General features: G+C 38.3%; 1 protein-coding gene across 2 annotated transcripts in view; it reads left to right on the forward strand.

Moving 5' to 3' along the window:
* The first annotated feature begins 3,040 nt into the window (after positions 1-3,040).
* The window catches only part of LOC145765056 (WD repeat-containing protein 31-like), a 79,298-nt gene continuing 60,348 nt past the window's right edge, over positions 3,041-21,990 (forward strand). Inside the window, exons 1-2 of one of the 2 annotated variants that reach the window (XM_082576797.1) lie at positions 3,041-3,412; positions 16,468-16,612. In XM_082576797.1, coding sequence (XP_082432923.1) covers positions 3,152-3,412; positions 16,468-16,612 — 406 coding nt within the window. In that variant the 5' untranslated portion in view covers positions 3,041-3,151. Of the gene's footprint in view, positions 3,413-14,569; positions 15,327-16,467; positions 16,613-21,990 lie in introns of those variants that run through there. The other variant, XM_082576798.1, reaches the window with a different exon arrangement.

The raw sequence follows: 21,990 nt of genomic DNA on the forward strand, positions 1-21,990 counted from the left end.
GTCTAGACCCTGCCCCGGGCCCCGGTCCGTCTCGCCAGTTGACGAAATTTAAAACAGCCATAACTTTTACAATATTCATGTTAATAATGTCATGTAAGTACTCATTTTCATTGGTTTTTCATGGAGAACAAGAATCTAAAGGTTTTTGATACATATGACATGATTTAGAAATCTTGTTTTTTTGTAATTATTTGAAAAATTACTGTTATTACGCTTATTAGCCTCATTTTGCATAGCAATGTCTGAAACAACTGCCTTTGTGTTTATCTATTCTCTTGATTTCAGCATAGTATTGTAAGGTTTGTCAAATTTTTAATATGGATGAGAGAAAAAGAAAAATTGCAAAAGATCCTCTTGATATTGGTATGTACCAACCCATGAGTCAGTCTATGCTTCCGCTTAAGCTAGATGTCCTGAGGCATTATCTGTATCTGCGAAATATTAAGTACACAAATGATGTAGGACAAACTGTGCTGTACAATGAAGTTTATGACTGCATTTGTAAAATCTACATCCATTCCAGCAACAAAAAGTAAGACCAGAATAATAGCAGAAATGCAAGAACTAGAAAAAATGAGGAAGGAAGTTAACAAAAGAAAGAATCCCAAACGAATTCTTGACTTCACAGATCATCTAAGTTTGATTTTCTCTGTTCTTAAAAGTACAACTGATGTACCAATACCAGAGAGAGAATTTTACAATGACCAGTGCACTGACAGGAAAATGATGAATTCCTTCTCTGTTGACAAACAACAAACTGCTAAATATCAGCGTAAACTCAGAAATCAACTCCAGCTGACCAGTCTTCAACCGGAACCATCAACGTTGGAATGCCACGGAGAGCAGCTCTTGTCAAGGAAGCGGATCTGAAAAGAGCAGTGCAAGTAGCTCCGAACTATGGGAAGAAGAAACTTGTCAGGAACACCAGTCAGCTTCTAGCTCTTCATACTTCACACAATCACTGCAAAATACAGCTGTTGTTGCAGCGCAGATCAATGTTGGTGAAGAGCAGGTAGCCAAAATTTTAACTGCTTATAACCAAGACATTGGTTACCAAGCAGTGGTAACGAGAAAGTAAGTTTGTGGTCAGAGGGAAAAAGCACGGAGACAACAGATAAGTGAAATGAGACAAAATGCTGTATATGGTATGTTTGGTATGGTGATAAGCTAGTTTTTAACTACTCTGTTGTTTCACAGCCTGACGAAACTTATCTGGGATTTTGCAGCCCTGAAAATGGGACTGGTATGTAATGCATATGATTTTATATTATCTGTTGAACTAAAGGAGCTGGATAGCCATATAAAGCATAACTAGTACACATGATACAAAGTGAACTAAAGTAACCTATGAAAGACTGCTTCTGTTCTTGGATGGATATTTCTAACAATGACACTTTTCTCAACAGGTAAATGTGTAGCTGATAGCATCTTGGACTACTTGGAATCATTGGAGGTTGATGCTGGGGATATCTGTGTGTTAGGCTGTGACGGAACAAGCTGCAACACTGGGTGGAAAGGAGGTTCAATGGCATGCATTGAACAAAGGCTGGCAAGATCGTGTCAACGAGTAGTATGCATGTTGCATCATTGTGAAGTGCCACTACGCAAGCTGTTTGAAAAACTTGATGGTTCAACAACAGGCCCAAGTAGCTTTTCTGGACCAATTGGTCAGCTGGCAGCAACAGATGTATGGCAACAGCCTTGCCAGAAGTTTGATCCTCTCAAGCTTGCAGAATTTCCATTGCTAAGCAAAGAAGTCGAAAATAGTTTGTCAACAGATGCAAAATATCTTTATCAAATGTGCATGATGGTGAATGATGGAAATATTTCTGGGGCACTGCTAAAGAAAAAAATGAGCTGATGTAGATTTTAGATTTTACGATGCAGCTGTGTAGATTTTACAAATGCAGTCATAAACTTCATTGTACAGCACAGTTTGTCCTACATCATTTGTGTACTTAATATTTCGCAGATACAGATAATGCCTCAGGACATCTAGCTTAAGCGGAAGCATTGGCTGACTCATGGGTTGGTACATACCAATATCAAGAGGATCTTTTGCAATTTTTCTTTTTCTCTCATCCATATTAAAAATTTGACAAACCTTACAATACTATGCTGAAATCAAGAGAATAGATAAACACAAAGGCAGTTGTTTCAGACATTGCTATGCAAAATGAGGCTAATAAGCGTAATAACAGTAATTTTTCAAATAATTACAAAAAAACAAGATTTCTAAATCATGTCACATGTATCAAAAACCTTTAGATTCTTGTTCTCCATGAAAAAGCAATGAAAATGAGTACTTACATGACATTATTAACATGAATATTGTAAAAGTTACAGCTGTTTTAAATTTCGTCAACTGGCGAGACGGACCGGGGCCCGGGGCAGGGTCTAGACATGGTTCAAATCCAAAAAAATTTTGGGAATCTCATTTTTTTGAGTCAAAACAAAAATTTAACACCCAGGCCTAATCAATTTCCAAAATCACCCAAAAAGGGGCCAGCCTAATCTGCAACCCTATTTCCGAAATTACGAGATAATGCAAAAAAATTTGCATCCATGTTTGGAAACACTTTTCTTTGTGAACAATTATTTTCCAAGATGAACTTTGCAAAAATAAACTTCGATCACGTTTATCTGATGAACATGTTAATGATCTTTTACAAATTTCTTGTTCCAATATCAAAACTGACTTTGGCAATTTGGCAAAAAAATGCAAATAACATCAACATTCACATTAAATTGTTACACACATTTGTTCTTTTAATAATCGGTTTCAAAATAATAAATTCCTTTTATCATATCAATGAACATATTATATAAGCATGAATAGGAGTGTAAAACGCCATGCAATTTACGGGTAAGATATTCGCGTTTCGGAAAAGCTGTCCCGGCAGTTACGGCCCGCCAGTATATTTTATTTTATCAAATTGGCCCGCGGCTCAAAAAGGTTGCCGACCCCTGCTCTATGCGATATGAAAGAAAATAAAGTCAATTGCTTGATCTAATTACTTCTTTGTTGCAGAAACAGGTTTTTGTCTACCGAGATGTCCAGGGGACATGCATTATGTAACTTGGTGACTTTGTCAATTACTAAAATAGCAATTTTTAGATGGTGTTTATTTTGAATTAAGCTATTATAAATATGGGAAAATGGGTGAGCAAGCCTCGACGACATTATAGTGCTAATGAGGAAACCATTCAAGCATCATTAGCCAGTAAAACTACTCCAGGCAAAACCAACTCACTTGACTATAGTTTAATGAAGAAAAACAATGAAGATGGAAAAAAATTCTTAGGAATGATTATTGCAACACAATGTCATTGTGATGCAGTATCATCAATTGCAACAGTCTCTCCAACATTATGCATATCAGGAAGCAAAGATACAACCATTGTCGTACAAGTATGTGTAGGTTTTTAATTATATGCATATCAGGTTATAAGAATTTGAAACAACACACTTGTTGTACATGTTTGAAACGTTGCTAAAGTAAGTAGCATATCATAGTCTATAGATAATAACGTTGTTCAATGCAAATATTCATATTTTAGTGAAACAATAACACTAAAAATTTCAACAAGTTCCACAGTTTTTTAAGACATTCATCGAATTCAAAACCATAAGACCTTTGGGTCTCAATTGCCGAGTTACGTCCCTGGCGCAACCAGGATCCAACATAGGCTACTTTGCTGGTGAAAACTTTCTCAGTAGAGGACCGACCATTCGTATAAAGAGTAAACTTGAAACAGTTACAGTGTGTAGAGAAACATGGTCAGATGTCAGTATGAGGTGTATTTGTGAAAATCCGCGCTCACACTCGCTCGATGAAATTGGAATGGATTTTTGTTACATCAAATTTTGAAGACACTAGGATCTTTTTTTTGTAGTTGGGCAAAATCATATGGGAGAGGAAAGTTGGTAAATTTTTGAAAGTTGTCAAATGAATACCTGTTATACATTTTTTGGAAGGCAGTGGCTATTTGACCGGCTCCGGTCTTTGAATCTGAAACACTATTTGACCGGTCATGACGTCACTACATCAGCGCTTTTTTCTTTTTCTCTTTCAATGCAAAAGACGATAAGCGCCTTAAGTTTTAAATTCAACACGTTTTTTTTCAACTGAATCCGTGGCGCATACGTAACGTCTCGGGCTGCCATTCTAGAGGGAATGAGTTCGATTCTATCCGGAATCGTTCTCTTTTTTTAACTAAATTTTTGAAAGTGGAAAGTTGTCTTGAAGGGTTGGTTGAGATGATGATTTGAAACTTGACTGATTGTTGTGCGACAATGAGACTGGATTTAATTTTTAACTTCGGACTTCAGCGAAACGTAATCTTACAGCCTATTCGAAGGTGTGATTTTTTCAGAGAATTTGTGCTAAGAAATGAAAGGAATTTGTTAAAAATAAAGACTAGAAAAAACTTTTTTAATTCGTTTTGAAACTTTTTTATTCACTTGTTGATTCATTCATATCAGTTTGTATCCTTTTGTAGTTAAAAAAAAAAAAAAAAAAACGCTTCCGGATAGTATCGAACTCATTCCCTCTAAAATGGCAGCCCGAGACGTTACGTATGCGCCATGGACTCAGTTGAAGAAAACCTGTTGAATTTAAAACTTAACGCGCTTATCGTCTTTTGCTTTGAAAGAAAAAAGTGCTTATGTAGTGACGTCATGACCGGTCAAATAGTGTTTCAGATTCAAAGACCGGAGCCGGTCAAATAGCCACTGCCTTTTTGGAATGGTGTTACTTTACAGTTTCACACTGTGTACTTTATTTTTCAAATTTCTACATTCTGAACACAAATTTTTAGCCTTATTTACCAATGAGGAAATGTTGTTGAATATGTTGCACAAAATGCCTTGTTTTCGCCAAGTGATATAGCGGTCAATTTTTGAGTAAATTTAAATATTTTTTTGGGCTACAGTGACACAAACTAATGCATTTGCAGTTTCTTCTTTTAACTTGCACTGGTGTTATAACATAGCATCACATTATGGTTCCCAAAATCAACCTAACTCTGATGTCCCTTAGTGTAACAAAATGTTGATTTTTTTCACAAATTTCTTTATATTTTAAAATATAACTTGGTTAGAGAAAAAAAAAAATTGCAGTCTAACAAGCATACTAGTTATACCTTTGTGTAACAATATTAACAGATTTAAAAAAAAACTACTGCCTTGAATAATGAGAAATAATTGTGTCCCGTAGTGTAACTATTTGTTATGTCCCATAGTGTAACATGACCTTCAATGCAATATTTACATTCACATTCTAGATATGAATTTCAGCTAACAACTTAGAATGATTTTAATTGAATCAGAATCAGTAAATTAACCATGTTAGACAACAATGCCTACTTCAGGGGCAGATAGGATAACAAAATGTCGTGAAAAGAAGAAGGCTGCAGAGTGCAGACCTAGAAAAGTTTAAAAAATACTAGAAATAGGTCCAGAAATACAGGAGCAAGAGAAAAATAAAGGAATCAACACTCGATACGGATGAACAGCATAACCTGAGAGAACACATGGTTGCCAGTTTGGATTTTTTAAAGCCAAATTTGAAAATTTAGGCTTTTTTTAAACCTCTTTGGATTTTTTTTGTGTAAAAATAATCCACATAAAATTTGGCTTTTTTAGGCTTTACATTTGTAGGCCAAACATTTGGTTAGCCTTTTCACTCTGTTACTACAATGTAAAAATGAACTGTTAGGCTAGCTGGGTTCTTGGAACACATCGAAAGGCTTCTGTGAATGTTTCTCAGATTCAATGTATCCTAGTCAGCAAAAGTTCCCTTTTCTACACGATTTCAACGTTTAGCAACGTTAAAATGATAGGCCACATATTTGGTTATCTGTTAATGTAAAAATGAACTGTTAGGCTAACTGGGTTGTTGGAACAAATTTTTGCTGGTCCGGATAACTAGGCTACGGTACCCGATAATTTCCTTTCAATCCAAGCTGTAGGCCACACATTTGGTTAGCCTTTTCATTCTGTTACTACAATGTAAAAATGAACTGTTAGGCTAACTGGGTTCTTGGAACAAATTTTTGGAGGTCGGGATGACTAGGCTACGGTACCCGATAATTTCCTTTCAATCCAAGCTGTAGGCCACACATTTGTTGATTCAAACTAATCATTTGAACTATTCAAAAGTACTAACTTATAGACATAAACATGATTTATTTGTTTGGTTTGTAACATCTTCTTTTTTTTTATTTTCCCTTGATATCTTAAATTTTTCTGAAGGTGTTGCGACCATGCCAAATTTCTTTTAACTCAATAACTTAGGCCTACTTCGGTCACAAGCACGTTTTAACGTTCGCGTTTTGTCGCTTCTACCTTTTTCTCAACCTTTGCTATGTTGACGGGTATTGTTTTTGATATGATGGTCACAAATAAAGACAACTGAGCTGCACTGAATTCAAACATGTTTTAACGTTTGCGTTTTGTTGCTTCTACCTGTGCTATGTTGACGTGTTTTTAATATGATGTGACATGACGAATCATAAGTAGAAACAACTTAACTGAATTTCCTAAAGTACTAACTTGTAGACATAAACATGATTTATTTTTTTGGTTCACAAGCACGTTTTAACGTTTGCGTTTTGTCGCTTCTACCTTTGCTATGTTGACGTGTTTTTAATATGATGTGACATGACGAATCATAAATAAAAACAACTCAACTGAACTGACATGACGAATTTTCATTAGGCTACGAATCGGACTCACCGAAACGGGCTCTCACCGAATAGAGAACTCACCAAATCGGACTCACCGAATCGGACTCACCGAAACGGGCCATTCCGAAGATAGGCTACTAGGCCTATTCATGATACTGACTCAGTCTGTGTAGGCATACAGTAACTATGCTGTACACATACACAGCCTAGCTAGCTCTATTATTATGACAGCATAATAGGTTAGCATGGCTAGAGCAGGGGTCAGCAAACTTTTTTTTTTGAGGGCCAGATTGCTGCGAGATTAACAGCTGCGGGCCGGATGCAAATTGCAAAAAAGATATATATACAACTATTTAGAATCTCCATTGACTTGAATTGAGCACAATAAATAACAAAGTCTGCGGTGGGATAGCAAAGTTGTGATGAAAATCGAAAGGTTGCTGAAAAAGTTATCCCCTACTGTGATACACTACAGGGCATCGTGCTCTTGAAAAAACATTACATCTTTCCAAATTTGCACAACAACAACGTCAGTTCTTTACAAAAAGTTTGGTAATTTTATTCCTTAACAGTTGTAGTGCAGCTGTTATTTCCGCAGCACGTGGTGGGCCGGATGAAATAAGTTCGCCCTGGTCCGGCCCGCAGGCCATAGTTTGGTGACCTCTGAGCTAGGCTATAACTAACTTTTCTAAACCGGAAGGATACCACTAGCCTAAGCTTATCATGCCTAACTGTACGTCGAAGCTCAGTGAACTTTGTCATTGCTACTCAAGTTCAACTGTAAATCAACGGATTACCTAGTTTTAACTATAAAAGAATTGAGAACTGACTCACTCACTGCCCTCACGTCCAATTCCCAAAATGGCGAAAATAGAAATCAAGCGACAGAAAGGCGAGAATGGGAAAGGGAGTGAGAGGGGGTTCCGGATGGCGAGTGACGACGGAAACCAGCTGATTGAAGATCATCGTTATTCCAGTCGTTTTTAGAACTTTTGAAAGGGAGTGTTAATAATATTTTCTTTAAACAACAATTCCCTTTTTAAGACAAAATTTCCTTGTAAAATTGTTAAAAATCCTTCCTATCTTCATTTCTTTTTTTATCCTTCGAAGCGTTGAAAAATCCCAATTTTGGGATAAAATCCTTCAAAGTGGAAGCACTGCAGAGGTGGGCAATTTTCGTTGTTACGTCACATAAGGTGAATCAATGGAACATAAATTGTTGATTTTCTCGATTCAACAAAAACTCACGAGTGGCTTTTACATAAAACGATAGAATTGTTGCGATTATTTAGTTGCATTCTCGCGGCTGGTCGGAGCGATTTTGCGCGGTTGAGGTTGTGATTTTTAGTGAATTGCGCGGTTGCGCTTGTGATTTTTCATGAATTGTGCGGCTGACACCGCGGCTGGAAATTGAAGTGCGCGGGGGATTTATCCCCCACGCAGGCCAAACTTTCCAATGTGGTGCTAAACATAGCAGAGGTCTAGAAAAAGGTTAACCATGCCAATTTTCAATGCAGTTGTAGAACAGATTGTTTCCACCGTCACTTTGACCAAAACAAAGAGGAGAAATAGAATGCGGTGCAAATGTTGGATTCATTGCTGAGAATAAAAACGCATTTGCATACCTTAAAGCAATGCTGTAAACACTTCAAAGTAACACCAAGGATGCTATCTTTGTTTACATCAAAGAACATGTATCAAACTGACAAAGTTGACAAAGTTTCAGTAAAACGTAAACGAAGGTATTTTGTGGCTGCTGCAAAAAGACGATGATCCCATTTAAATTCTTTGACTCGATGACTGCTATGTCTGTCTATTCGCTACAGACCCAGTCGCTTTTGGATATTGTTAAACTGTTATTTTTGTCTAAGTTTAGTTTCTTGTCGCGACTGAGTTTGTTTCATTTAAACTAGTTTATAGATAACTTTGTGATGTATTTTAGGAAATGATTACGCCTCAATGTACCACTACCAGCATAACACTTTTATTGCATTTTTTGCTCTTTTAAGGAAAAACATAGGCTTGTTAGAGTTTGTAGTATATTTGGATTTTTTTTTAGGTAAGTTTGGCTTTTTCTATTTTGGCTATCTGGCAACCCTGAGAGAACAGAGGATGAAGTATGAAAGGATAAGAAAAGCAAAACAGAGGAAAGCAAAAAATTCCGATACCCGTCGTCGTCAGCGTATGCTCAAATTCTATGAATGGAGACAAAGGACCAGATGAACTTCAATTTGCTTTTAATTCCAATTCATACACAACATGAATTTGTTGTATATCCGGATTTCGAGCATTTAGCTCTCTTCAGTACAACTTTTGAATTGCGAATGAACAACACTACAAATGAACTGGTGTTTATAGCGAAAAAGGTTCCACGTTGACAGCGATGGCATTGCAAAACCAACGTCAATCACTGCCAACGTGGAGCAAACAATTTGGACAGTGGCGAAACGGTTGAATGAACAATGGATAAAGGCCTACAAATAAAATTAACACGTGGAGAAACTTGCGTTAACAATATCGACGTGGAATTTCATTGCGCTAGTTTAACGTCTTTGCGGACCAGTATAAACTGTAATTTAATGCATATAGCAAACCTCGAGAAAGACGATAAGAGCTAGGAGGCGTATCCACTGAAAGTTACCTTGAACAAGAAATTACAAGAACAACAATTTGCGCTACTACCGTCGTTCCTTTGTATGATACCAATTACCAATAACACCAACATCGCAATATAAGACAGATTCTGCAAGGAATAAGGCTATTTCAAGAACGAGAAAAGCACTTCCGCAATCACCGAAAAAAATAAAATTACGAGAACTTGGTGGTAGTGTGAAGCGGGCGGTTTATGATCTTGCAATATCAAGATGAATTATCGTACATGACCTAGATTCTTTTGTGATTGCTGCCCTGGTCAATAAAGATTCTAAAATCAAAATCATAAAAACTACTAAAGATGAAATTACAGAAACAATGAAGAAAGAGGAGTGGAAGGGAAAATTTGATGCAGAACCTGTCTTGGATGAAATTAGAAAAGCCCATCAAATAACATGTTGGAACAGCAAGAACCAATTCTAAAATTATCTCTCGTCAACAAATCATCAAACTAGTGATTTTCAAAATGAAAGAGACGAAGATGACGAAATTGAAAACTGATGGGTTGCGGTAATTTATGACAAAAATTTCTGTGTAGGGAAGGTTTTGACACACCTTAAATCTGAAGGAAGGATACGAGTTAAGTATCCAACATCGTGTGGACCTAATCGCTATCAATATCCAGAGGATGATATTGGTGTGATAAACCTAAAGGATATTTTGGCTAAAACAGTGGAGCCTGAGCTGATGGCAGGTGCTGGTAGCCTGTAGGATTATTTACAGTTTACCTGGAAGCAAATATCAGAACTTGGTACATGTACACTTACAGATGGGCAATTCAGAATAATTTACTATTCCAGAATTATTCCGGAATACTAAAACCGAATCCAGAATACCGAATCCTATTAACTTCCAGGCTCCAGCAAAGTAAAAAATTTCAGACACAAAAGCTACACAATCAAAGTAAACGTTTGTTGCAATGCAACACATTAAGGCATTCTAAATGACTGCCAGCCAAAGTAAATAGCACAAGTAAATAGCATTAAACTTGCAACAATGTTAAAATGGTCACTTAGCGTTATTGAAGTCTGGGCGACGTCCTGCAATAGAATCGTTGTACCACGCATTAAATGCTTTATCGGGATTGTAATCAGGTATTGCGGAACCATCTAACGACCCTAAATTGTTTTAACTGCTCGCAGCTCAGTAAATTGTTTCAACTGCATACCACCTTTCATAAAACCTGACCATTTATTCCGTTATGATGTCACCATTGAGGGTGTGAAGTCACTAACTAACCCACAGCGTTCTCAACTATGAAGACACGTGTTTTACCCACGGATGTCAACTAACCTAGTTCTCCTTTTTAACAACAATTCAATATCCAACAACATTGAATCGATATAAAAACGACAATAAACTTGCAAAAATACAGGTAGGTTATTGAGAGTCTTGATTAGGGTGGATCAAAAAAAACGAATTTTTGAGTTTAGCTTAGTGCATCTGCCAAAAGATGCAGTTTGGGCTATCTTTTACATAGGTACTTAAAAAAACATTTTTTGACCCCGTTTGACCCCTATCCAAGAGCGCTCTAGTGGCCGCCGAGCCAAAATTCCTTAAATTGGCTATAATACTTTTTCTAGTGGGTGCAGGCTAATGATTTTGGTGTCTAACCCCACTAAATCAAGTCTTAGGAAGTCACTTCTGCAGTCTAAAATGATGCATGGGCAGCCAAAATTACATAATGACATTTTTGCTCTAATAAAGGCATTTTATGGGAAAGAAACCAGCATTTTTAGATATTTCGGGCAGTTTTATGGATGAATTACTAAAAAAGTGTCCTAGGTAAAACACACTAGGATGTGACCATTTGTGTGCAAACTGGCCTCTAGTCCAACGAGGTGGTTGAGGTAATATGAGGTTCAATAGACTACAGAAGCATATGTTAGTGCAGCTGCATGTTGCATATATATTTATTTGATAGTGTAAACTTAACTAGATTGCATTTATTACAGCTTTAGATATTGTTTATTTCAATGTTTGTAAATATCTGATCACACTTAACTTAATTGAGTTTATATGATGTTTAATAGAGGCAAAACTTGCATTTGGCTTCTAAATAAGCATCCCATTGAACACATCCTGGGTAGTGTGCACACAAACCCCCTTGTTTTTTACTTTTTTTGTACTATTGACTTGTAGATTTGTGAGATTGTTCCACTAGCCAAGAATCTTTGCTGGTCCAAAAATCAGTAGAATTGGGGCACGTTTATGTGGGCCACCATCCCATTCAAAATTTTAGGTTTGCCATTATGTAAATATTGAATTACCGGTATTTTCACGCTTCTCAGCAGAAATTGTATGTTTCAACAAAATAATATGCATAAAACTTTTGCCTGTTCCACTAACTATCGTACAGGGAATTAAAAGAATATGCTTGTCTATACGAGTTGTCTGTGAATTCACATTTTTTACGCGTTGGAATAGCTAAAAATACAACTCCAGTGAGCGGAAGTGGTTTAAAATTCTAATTTCGCACTGGAAATAGATCAAATACACATAGAAAGTTACCAATAGGCTAGTAAGTTTGCTACATGAAAGCCTGGTATTGAATCTGTATGTATACAGTAACCCTAACACATTTTGTCACAGAAGGCAATGTGATTGACTAGTCTAATCTGTGCAAGACGATATTAGTTTTTTCTCTTTCTCAAATTAGGTGTGTCTTTTCAGTTAGCTTCCACTAGGCTATTTGTAAAGTGTTTTGATAGTGTTCCTCGTTTCTGGCACTATGTAGATAATAATCGGTGCTCAGTTTAACTCCATGTTCAGCCACATTGTAAACAACTTTCTGGTACGACTCTGATTCAGACTATTTCTCTACTGATAAAGGAAGAAAATCATCATTTATCTCTAAAGCAGAGAGAAAAAAACGAGAGTCCTTTGTGATAAAATCTGTCAGTTTTGATTCCAGATTGATTTCTGATGGAAAACGTGGTTTCCTGTAGCTAGCCAATGCCAAACCGATCTGCTGGTGTAAAAACAGGATCTCTAGGTTTTACATGTATGAGTTCATCAGCCATCTGATGTTTTCCTCTTCCTGAACTTCAGAGCTGAACAGTGCCAGTCCAGTGGTACCATCTCAGCAGAGAGATACCAAAATTGACGTTTGAAGCTATGTTCAGCAGCATCTGATATCAACTTATGCACTGCTCCATATCTGAGAATGTTCTTGTACATAGTCAAACAGTTCCAAAGAGCATCTACAGCAACACTACAACGAAACCAATATATACAGTAGACGAGTGAAATAAAATTCATGAGATCTTTGAGTTTAGCCACTTGTGAAACTGATGTGATAGTTCCCTTAGGTAACTTAGCTATTTGATTTTCCAGTAGCACCAATTGATAGGAATGAATCAATTTGGCCATCCATCTGGCCTTGTGTGTGGCCCCAGAACGGTAGAATTTCACATTTTGTAGACCAGGACTGATATAAGCAATGCACAAGTTCATAAGTTATTTATAGTTGCCTCAAATGAACTTGTATTTGCTTTGTGCAAGTTGAGCAACGTCATCTTTGAGGTTCTGAATGATATCATGTGTTGTTATTAAAAAGCTGTTGATATCCAGTGTACTTAGCAGTTGGCCACTGTGGAATAGGATCCTAGTTCTTGCGGAGACTCATGAAGATGCTCCTTTCTGGTTATTTTGAAACCTCTAGCTTTAAATCTTCAAAGATATGTGACACAACGATTTCACCGATGTGATGTAAACAAGCTGACCAGAGAAGTTCCTTATCTTAAGAGCTACAGTAGAAGCAGTTTTTGCGTTTCTTTTTTAGAGTATTGTTGTCGTTTTTCTGCACTACGGTAAAAATCCTGCTTTCTTTCCTTCTGACTCGTGCGAATGAAATGGAGTCAAATCCGGCTATTGTGGCTGTCCTGTCTGTCATCATTCCTTTTAAGAAAGATATGTCTGCAGGATTTGATATAAGCTCCTCAACAAAACACTAACATATACGGTTACTGATTTCGCCTGAACCCATTGTCATGCATTTTGAGTCCATTACTGTAATGCTATGGATAATTGGATGCACAAATTAAAGGCAGCATTTTCGCAATTAACTTCATACGGTAATTGTTTGCTTTTATATGTTTGCTTCAGTGTATTAACAGCAGTACCTTTAGAAGCATTATTTATGAATTTGTTTTTCTTTGTCCTTTTTAAAAAAACACACTAAGTTTCCAACTTTTTCAAGCATTTTTGCTGAATAAAGGCTCTGATGTCATTTTGCTAGCCCATAGATGAATTTAGACTGCAGAAATGACTTCCCAAGACTTGATTTAGTGGGGATAGACACCAAAACCACAAGCCTGCACCCACTAGAAAAAAAATTATAGCCAATTTAAGGAATTTTGCCTCGGCGGTCACTAGAGAGCTCTTGGATAGGGGTCAAACGGGGTCAAAAAATGTTTTTTCAAGTACCTATGTAAAAGATAGCCCAAACTGCATCTTTTGGCAGATGCACTAAGCTGAACCTAAAAATTCTTTTTTTTTGATCCACCCTAGTCTTGATAAAGTTAATAATGTCACAGCATCTTGCACAACGGCATTCGATGAGGAGATCTTTTTTAGCTATTAGGATCTTGCGATGGATCGTGGCATATAGTGTGTAAATGCGATATGTGTACCACTCGCAAATCGTATTTTTGCATGAAACCCATCTGTGTGTCCTGTCATTGCAGCAGCTCCCTCAGTACACATACCAACACAGTCCTTCCAAAATAGCCTTACTTCGTGAAAAAATCATCAAACTTACCGTTCGTTTTTTTTTTTAACCAGCTATCCATCGATTCGATTAGTTTTACTTTTTCAATATTTAGCTACTAGCATGCAGTCCTCAAGCTAGCCAACTACCAGGGTTAGGCCTATTTACGCAGAATATACAGCTCAGTTAAAAATAATGTTTTGAACTGTTACATCACTTTTAACAATTGCGTTTTGAACTAAACACCTGAAAAGAACCATAGGATAATATGCAGTACTTTATGCTGAATACTGAAAAGTTTGGGTGTTCATCAGGACAATTATCGTTTCTAGCACTAGTTGCTACGTTCATCTGATGAAATTGAAAGTAAAATTAACAACAAACAAGATGGTTTATTGCTTCACTGAAGTTTCGCGCACCATGACAATGCGCATCCTCAGAGCGTATAACATACAAAATAAAATTTCACCAGGTTATATACTGCAGTGCGATTGAAGGCAAGAAAAAAAAAAACACGCAATATTTTAAAAATTGGCCAATGATGTGTGAGCGGTTACTTTCCACATTAAAATTACGTAAAAACTTCTAACAATGGACATAAAAATTTTAAGCGGTGACGACCAACAGAAAAAAGTGCGATTGAAGGCAAGAGAAATAGAACACAATGTTTTAAAGATTGGCTAATGATTGGCTGATTTACTTAATTTAACGTCGAAAGTAATCACACATCAACACACATCATCATAGCCAGTGCATCATGACGAAAACAAATTAAGAAATTTTCTTTTCCGTTATATAAGTATAACTTAGAGCAGGTGATTGATACAGGAGAAAATAATTGCAGAAGCACACAATACAAGAACACAATAAATTGACGTCTACAGTGGGATACTTATTACGCAAGTTTTTTACATACAGAAAATAGTCTAGTTTCCGAACAGATGTTCAGAATCAGAAACACAGATGAGAAAGTTCGCTTCTAGAAGAACAGTAGGTAGTCACTTGGCGTGGACACTGGACAAGACATGGTAATAGGTAAGTTGTAAGAACAGCATAGCTCTGCCCAACTACAGATAGGATAGTCTTCAGTTAGTCAGTAGCCTATCCTATAATGACTAAAAAACGAAAGATTTCTCCGACAACACAGATAGTAAAAGCTTCGGTCGGTCTTAGAGAAGCGGTTAAGGTTCAGCAAACAGCGAATGATGTGCGGGATCTCCTTGAAGAAGCTATTGAGAGAAGCATTGCCAATTCACTTCGGCACATCATTCAGGTAAACTTCAGGCTCATAGCGTTTCTTAGCCTAACGTCTCAAAGCATTCTCAATTTTGAACATGTTTAATTTAATAGTGGTAAGCAAAAGCATGCTTGATAAAATGCGCCTACAACGTTTTCACTTTTCTTTCAACAATAAAATTTTATAGATAAGTCCTTTCAAGTGCATAAGGAACAACGCATCGATACATTCTTTTCTTGACAAGACAGTGATAACGTTTATGAGTTTGCACAAGCAGTTCGGTCGGTGAGCTACCATCTGCAAATATAAGGTCAGGCCCTGGCGATAGCACGGCTTCAGTAGATGTTCAAGCTCATCAGGAAGTTGAAACCACCTCTCATGTTGAAGTACCACCAACAATCAAAAGATCTGGGTCTGAAGTTGCAGTGTTGTACGAAAGGGCTTGTTTGCCATTTCGGCACACCTTAAACGCTGTAACATTACGCCGTTGTTTCGTATTATCATGGTATTGTTCCTTTTTCTTTTATCTGCAGTTCATTTTTCGCTCTTTGCTGTGTTTCTTGGTAACTTGCATATTTCGCTCCTAACTGTGTTTGTGTGGCTACGTGCCTAACCATTTACGTACTAAGCGAGACTGAAGAGATGCCAAAGGAAAAATTCTCGCAGTAGGTTACGCTAGGAGTATATATAGCCTAAGGGATTTTTTCTTTTGCGATCCTCAGTTTCGCGTTTACAACAGATCTCTTTATGGAGCAAGACAAATAATATACAATTATACATGTCCGGTAGGTACATAACTTAGTGCTTGATACTCCTTTACAATTACTCAACCAGCGTGCGATTAAAAACTTAAGTAAGTGACTGTGATACCACACAACTTGTGTGGTAATTCGCGGTCAAACGCTTGTAATCTGACTCTTGTGACGTCACATTACTATTGGACAAACAAACGCAGAATTTTTGGTCGTTCCACAAGAAAGAAATAATCGCAGCCCTGGGTACATGACTAATTGCTATCATATTATACAAGATAAAATAAGATCAAAATTAAGTTGAACCAACTTACTTAGTTATTTTAATTTTAGGCTAGTTATTCCAATGACCCAACCTAGGTATATAGCAAGCAAATCAATTTATCAATGTTTTGTTCAACGGATGTTGTGTTTTTTATCAATAGAATTTAAAGGCTGGAAGCATTGTTCAAAATTGGAAAGAACATAGTCGTGAGGTCACAAAAGTGTGTGGCATCAATCATATAGTAGCCAGTGCTTCTCGAGACTTGTCGATCAAGATCTGGGACATCAACAAGTCAGCAAGTATAGGTAAATCTATTTTTAGAATATCATAGCAGTGGTTCACTTAAAACAACTAAAACATAAACATTGTTTGCAAAAAACGAGTTTTTCCTCAAACAATTTGAGAGTTTCATGATTTGCATAATTCGATAATTTTGTTTTCATTTATGCTGTTTCACAATTATCCTGAGAATGGTGGCCTGAATGTTTTATTTGTAATTCTCAGTGGGTCCAATATAATTTCATTGAAACATTTGTTTTGCATCAATAAGCTGCTCCCTCATAGGGATTTTAGTAGTCAATAACACCCAAAGTGTGTTCGTTATGTCCAGCCTACTTTGTAATTTTGTTTTGTTTGCTCAAGCTTGTTTTGCTGTTTGAAGGAAACTTATTCTTGATTTTTTTAGTATTGTTTGAAGCAAACGTTTATTAATTCTTGAAAATGAAATTTATATTGTAGCACCAACTCGTTCAAGATAAAAAAAATGCAATTAAAGTGATTTGCATTCTTCTGGTGACTATAGGCTACTAGGTCACTATAGTTACCAGAACAACGCAAATCACTTTATTTATCAAAGGCCTGGTGGGTGAACTGTTTAACTCTGTCTTAAAAATGCAATCGTTTGAGCAATTTGGCATTGATATAGCCCACATCGGTAACCTTGAAATAAAAATTAAGTCAGTGCCGAACGCAGAAAGTTCATTGGGAGAAGGGAGGTGAAAATAAATTCCATGAAGTTATGTTCAACAGAATCATGGTAACTTACTTTTACTCTACGGCATAAGCAAAACTGGGCTTATAAAAGATTAGAAAATCTAGGTTTGTAAATATATTTATAAACAAACTACTGCTGAGAGTCAACTCATCATAAACGGAATTAGAAACAAATTACCGCATATACTCGAGTATAGGGCAGGCCGACCTCATGTATAGGTCAATCCCTCCTTTTTTTCTAAAATTTGCTGGGATTTTAATTCTCTTATGTAAAAGTTGACTTGTTTATTCGTGGCACTGCCATTCGGTTGTTCATTTAAGTATTGGCTTTAACATACAGTGAGGAAATTTCAAAGTGGAGCAGCTTAAGCTGCCCCAACCAACAAGGTGTTACAAACAGCCAATAAACTATAAGCATCAAACAGAAACATCATAAATTAACTGGCTACCGGTAAATAGTCACTAACTATGCAATTCACGAATGAAGTCTTCCGCTATGAGATCAATTATGGTTCAACAGAACGGATTGTTTTGTTATCAGATGTAAACAGCATCGTTTAAGAGTAACCTGCTTAACCAGTTGTTGAATTGTGTGACGTTTTCGGCACTAAAATCGAATAAAGGTGAATCCCATACTTAGAGTTCGACAGATGCCGATACCGATATTTATGAAATTTTTAGGCCGATACAGATATATAAATTTGTTACCAACAAAGTTATTAAGCAACAAACCAGATCAAGAAAGTTTATGCATTGGTTACTGTAATGGACCATTCTAAACACTAATCACAAAAAAACACAGAAACAATCAAATGCAATACTGTTTTGTGTTCAATTCAATAATCAAAGTTCACCAGTTTCAAATCCTAGTTCAAAGAACATAGTTTCTCAGCATTCATGCCAAGAAGAGAACATGTTTTGTCATCGTAAAGCAGTCCAATGTAACAGGAGTGTCTGCTAGGATTCGCACAAAGACCGGTGTCACCGCCATTAGCCTGATAAACAGAAGCACAAATACAGCAACTCTAACCAGACAGCACCAATCAAATAGGCAGTTAGAAGAGCGCCTTTCCATGTGCACAAAACAAGACATTCGAAAGCATACCCACGTGCTGCGTGCATAAATGGATTGTGTGCAGCCTCATGCACGTAATTAAAACGAGAGAGTTTAAATGCGCACTTTACAAGCACGTTTGAGCAACTGGTGTTTCTTCTAAAGGCATGTATGAGACTGGTTTAGAGTGTACTTTTGCTGGCTGATGTTTATAGGCGAAAAATAGCCGATACTACATATCGGCCACCCCTGATATCGGCCGATAAATATCTGCTGACCGATACATCGGTCGAGCTCTACCCATACTTGATCCAACCATCAGGAGATGAGAAGATAAGGTTCTCATTATCCTAAGCCTTCGGCACTAAGAGTAGGGTGGCCAGTTCTTTCTCTTGGCCGCCTTTCCTTCAGCAACTACGCCCACTCAATTTATTCCACTCTGGGTAGATAGTCAGGTTCACTATGTCAAAAAAAAAAGAGTTTTGTTCAAAATTTTTGGAGATTAGTAAACCTATACAATACCTGTTCGGAAAGCTTAGATCATGAGGAATCCGAAAAACGTTGATTACATTTGCAGAGATGTCCGCATGGCCGCCATTTTGAATTTTCAAAATGGCCGCCGCAAAATATATATTTTGATATATCTCGGCTGTGATAGGTGGTGATAGGTGAAATCCCACTTTTATGCTGATGGTAGCCATGCCGAAGTGGATCAAGGAGCTGTTGCCACATGACAGTGGCTTGGCACCAGACACGACTCTGAACTCGCACGCGAGTAGTAAGTAGTACCCCATCTCGGACCCCCATGCCCCATGCTGTGATGTCACAAAAGAAACAAACCAAAAACCACTCATGCATGACAATGAATTGTTGTTTGTTTCTATGATGATGCTGAGGTGTTGACGTCACAAAAGGTGTTGAAGCGGAACAGTCCCACTTTTAGTGTAAATTTACCCGCCAAAATTCAAATGTATAAAGAATAAACAAAGAAATTAAAATTCAAATGTATAAAGAATAAACAAAGAAATGTGAGTATGATTCAAGCTCCAGGGTTGCCAGATGTATAGTAAATAAATCTCCAGGGTTGCCAGATCACTTTTTGTATAAATTTACCCGCCAAAAAAAAATTCAAATGTATAAAGAATAAACAAAGAAATGTGAGTTCTGCAGGGTTGCCAGATGTATAGTAAATAAATCTCCAGGGTTGCCAGATGTATTGTAAACATATTCCATATGAGTGTTCAAGTGTGACAAGAATCACTCATGTGTGACAATGAATTGTTGTTTGTTTCTATGATGACGCTCCAGGGTTGCCAGATGTATGGTAAACATATTCCATATGAGTGTTCAAGTGTGACAAGAATCACTCATGTGTGACAATGAATTGTTGTTTGTTTCTATGATGAAGCTCCAGGGTTGCCAGATGTATGGTAAACATGTTCCACATGAGTGTTCAAGTGTGACAAGAACCACTTCTTCTTCGTCGTATGAGCTGTTCTTCGGACTATATGTTTGGGCATGATGTCATCAGCCACTCGACAGTCTCGTCATCCAGGGCCTTCAGTCCAAGCGTTCCATGTGGTGGTTGATGGATTGGGCAGTCATGGACGACATGATCTACTGTCTGGTCTGTGGCGCCACACTCGCATCCCGGTGAGGGAGCCAGGCCCCATCTGCACATGTCTGAACGAAAGCGACCGACGCCGTTTCGTAGGCGGTTAAGCCGGACCCACGCGAGTCTTGCGAGGGACATTCCCGGAGGGTGGGGATCGACGTCGGGTAGGAAATCACGGAGTCTGGAGGTGTTGTTTTGCCACTCCATGTTCCATGTGTAGTTCGTCCAGTGTGCCGCACTTATTCCAAGATCTTCAACGTTGTTCAGAAGCTGTCGTGCGGCGGGCACAAATGGGCGTCTTGATTTCAGTCGCTGCTGTCCTCCAGGTAGGCGCTGGAGTGTACTGTGGAGGAGGTGGTCGGGGTCCAGTGCGCGACGTGCAAGAGAAATCATGGCTCCTTTACGGCGAAGCTCAGCAGGTTGGATGCCTGCAAGGATGGGAAGGCAGTCCGTTGGAGTGGGACGCAGGCATCCAGTCACAGTGCGTAGTGCGTCATTGATGGCGGTGTCAATGTGGCGGGTGTGAGAGCTGCGGCACCACACTGGTGCGCAGTACTCAGCAGTAGAATGAACGAGGGCCAAGGTAGCTGTGCGAAGGGTTTTCGCATCAGCTCCCCAGCCGGAACCCGCCAGCCGCCTCAAAAGTGCAACGCGCGCAGATAGTTTTTTGCGCAGTGACTCTAGGTGTCGTCGGTACGTGAGTGACCTGTCCAGGGTTACGCCGAGGTAGGTGGGTTCGGCGCAGTAGGGGAGGGGTTCGTCATCGGTGGTAATGTTGATCTCACGTTTTGCTTCCTTGTTGTTTAGATGGAAGGCCACCGACACTGTCTTTGCCTTGCTGAGCTGTAGCTTCCATTTCTGGAGATATGTTGATATAGTTGACATGTCCTGGCTTAGGTTCCTCTCCATTGACTGCCAATCTCCGGCTGGATGCAGGAGAGCCAGATCGTCTGCGTAAGCATACTTCCTGGAGATGGTGTCAGGCAGGTCATAGATGTAAGTGTTAAAGAGGAGGGGAGCCAGGACAGAGCCCTGTGGGACGCCGTTCCTGAGTCGACGTAGTCTACTTCGTCGGCCGCTACCGGTGGAAAGGGTAAAGCTGCGGTTTTGCACAAGTTCCATAATCATATGGACCATGTGCCTGTCAGGAAGGAGACGAAGTAGTTTGCAGGTAAGGCCGCTGTGCCATACAGTGTCGTAGGCAGCCGTGAGATCGACAAACACGGCGCCAGCCTTCTTTTTTGCCGAGAAGCTGTCCTCGATGTCTTGGGTCATCAGAGTGACCTGGTCTACGGTTGATCTTCCGTGGCGAAAGCCGGCTTGTTCCCGAGGGAGCTGAGGGTCTATTACACTGGTCTACAAATTTCAACTTTTTTTTTCAGGTTTGGGTTTTGACAACTGATTTTGGCTAACTTTGGGGCGCTGAATCCGAAAATGAACTCAGATTTTCTCTATCACATCAAGTTTTCTTTCTATCGTTGCCATTATTAATGAAATTGACCAATTTTTACCCTTTTTAGTGCAGTAAAATGTCAAATATAATTATTTTCTGACAGCTATAAACTTTCAAACATAGAGATATTTTTACACTAAACTCATAAATTGGTTCAGATTTCCTTTAAAATAAAAAAAATTCCTGTTATGATAATAATCGTAATAGGACATAGTGGAGATTGGTAGCGTTGAGTTTTTCCATGCTGGCTTGAACTCCCTGTCTTGGCTTCTCAGGCGTTATCTGTGGGTCAGCTGCTATCTCTGTGCAGCAGGGTTACCAGATGTAAATTTGGCAAGGAGCCAACTGCACGTTCAAAAAGGGCCAAAAAAGAGCCAACTTTTTAAACAAGGGGCCAATTTCGTTTAATGCAACAATATAGAAGGGCTTCTTCTAGAAATGGGATTACCACAGTATGATGCAGACCAATGGAGACTTTTCATTGATAGCTCCAAACGAAGTTTGAAGTGTGTTCTACTTCACAATGGTAACGTGTACGGTTCTATTCCGATAGGACATTCGGTGACAA

The sequence above is a fragment of the Aplidium turbinatum genome, chromosome 2 (genome assembly GCF_918807975.1).
Source record: "Aplidium turbinatum chromosome 2, kaAplTurb1.1, whole genome shotgun sequence".
Taxonomy (NCBI): Eukaryota; Metazoa; Chordata; class Ascidiacea; order Aplousobranchia; family Polyclinidae; genus Aplidium; species Aplidium turbinatum.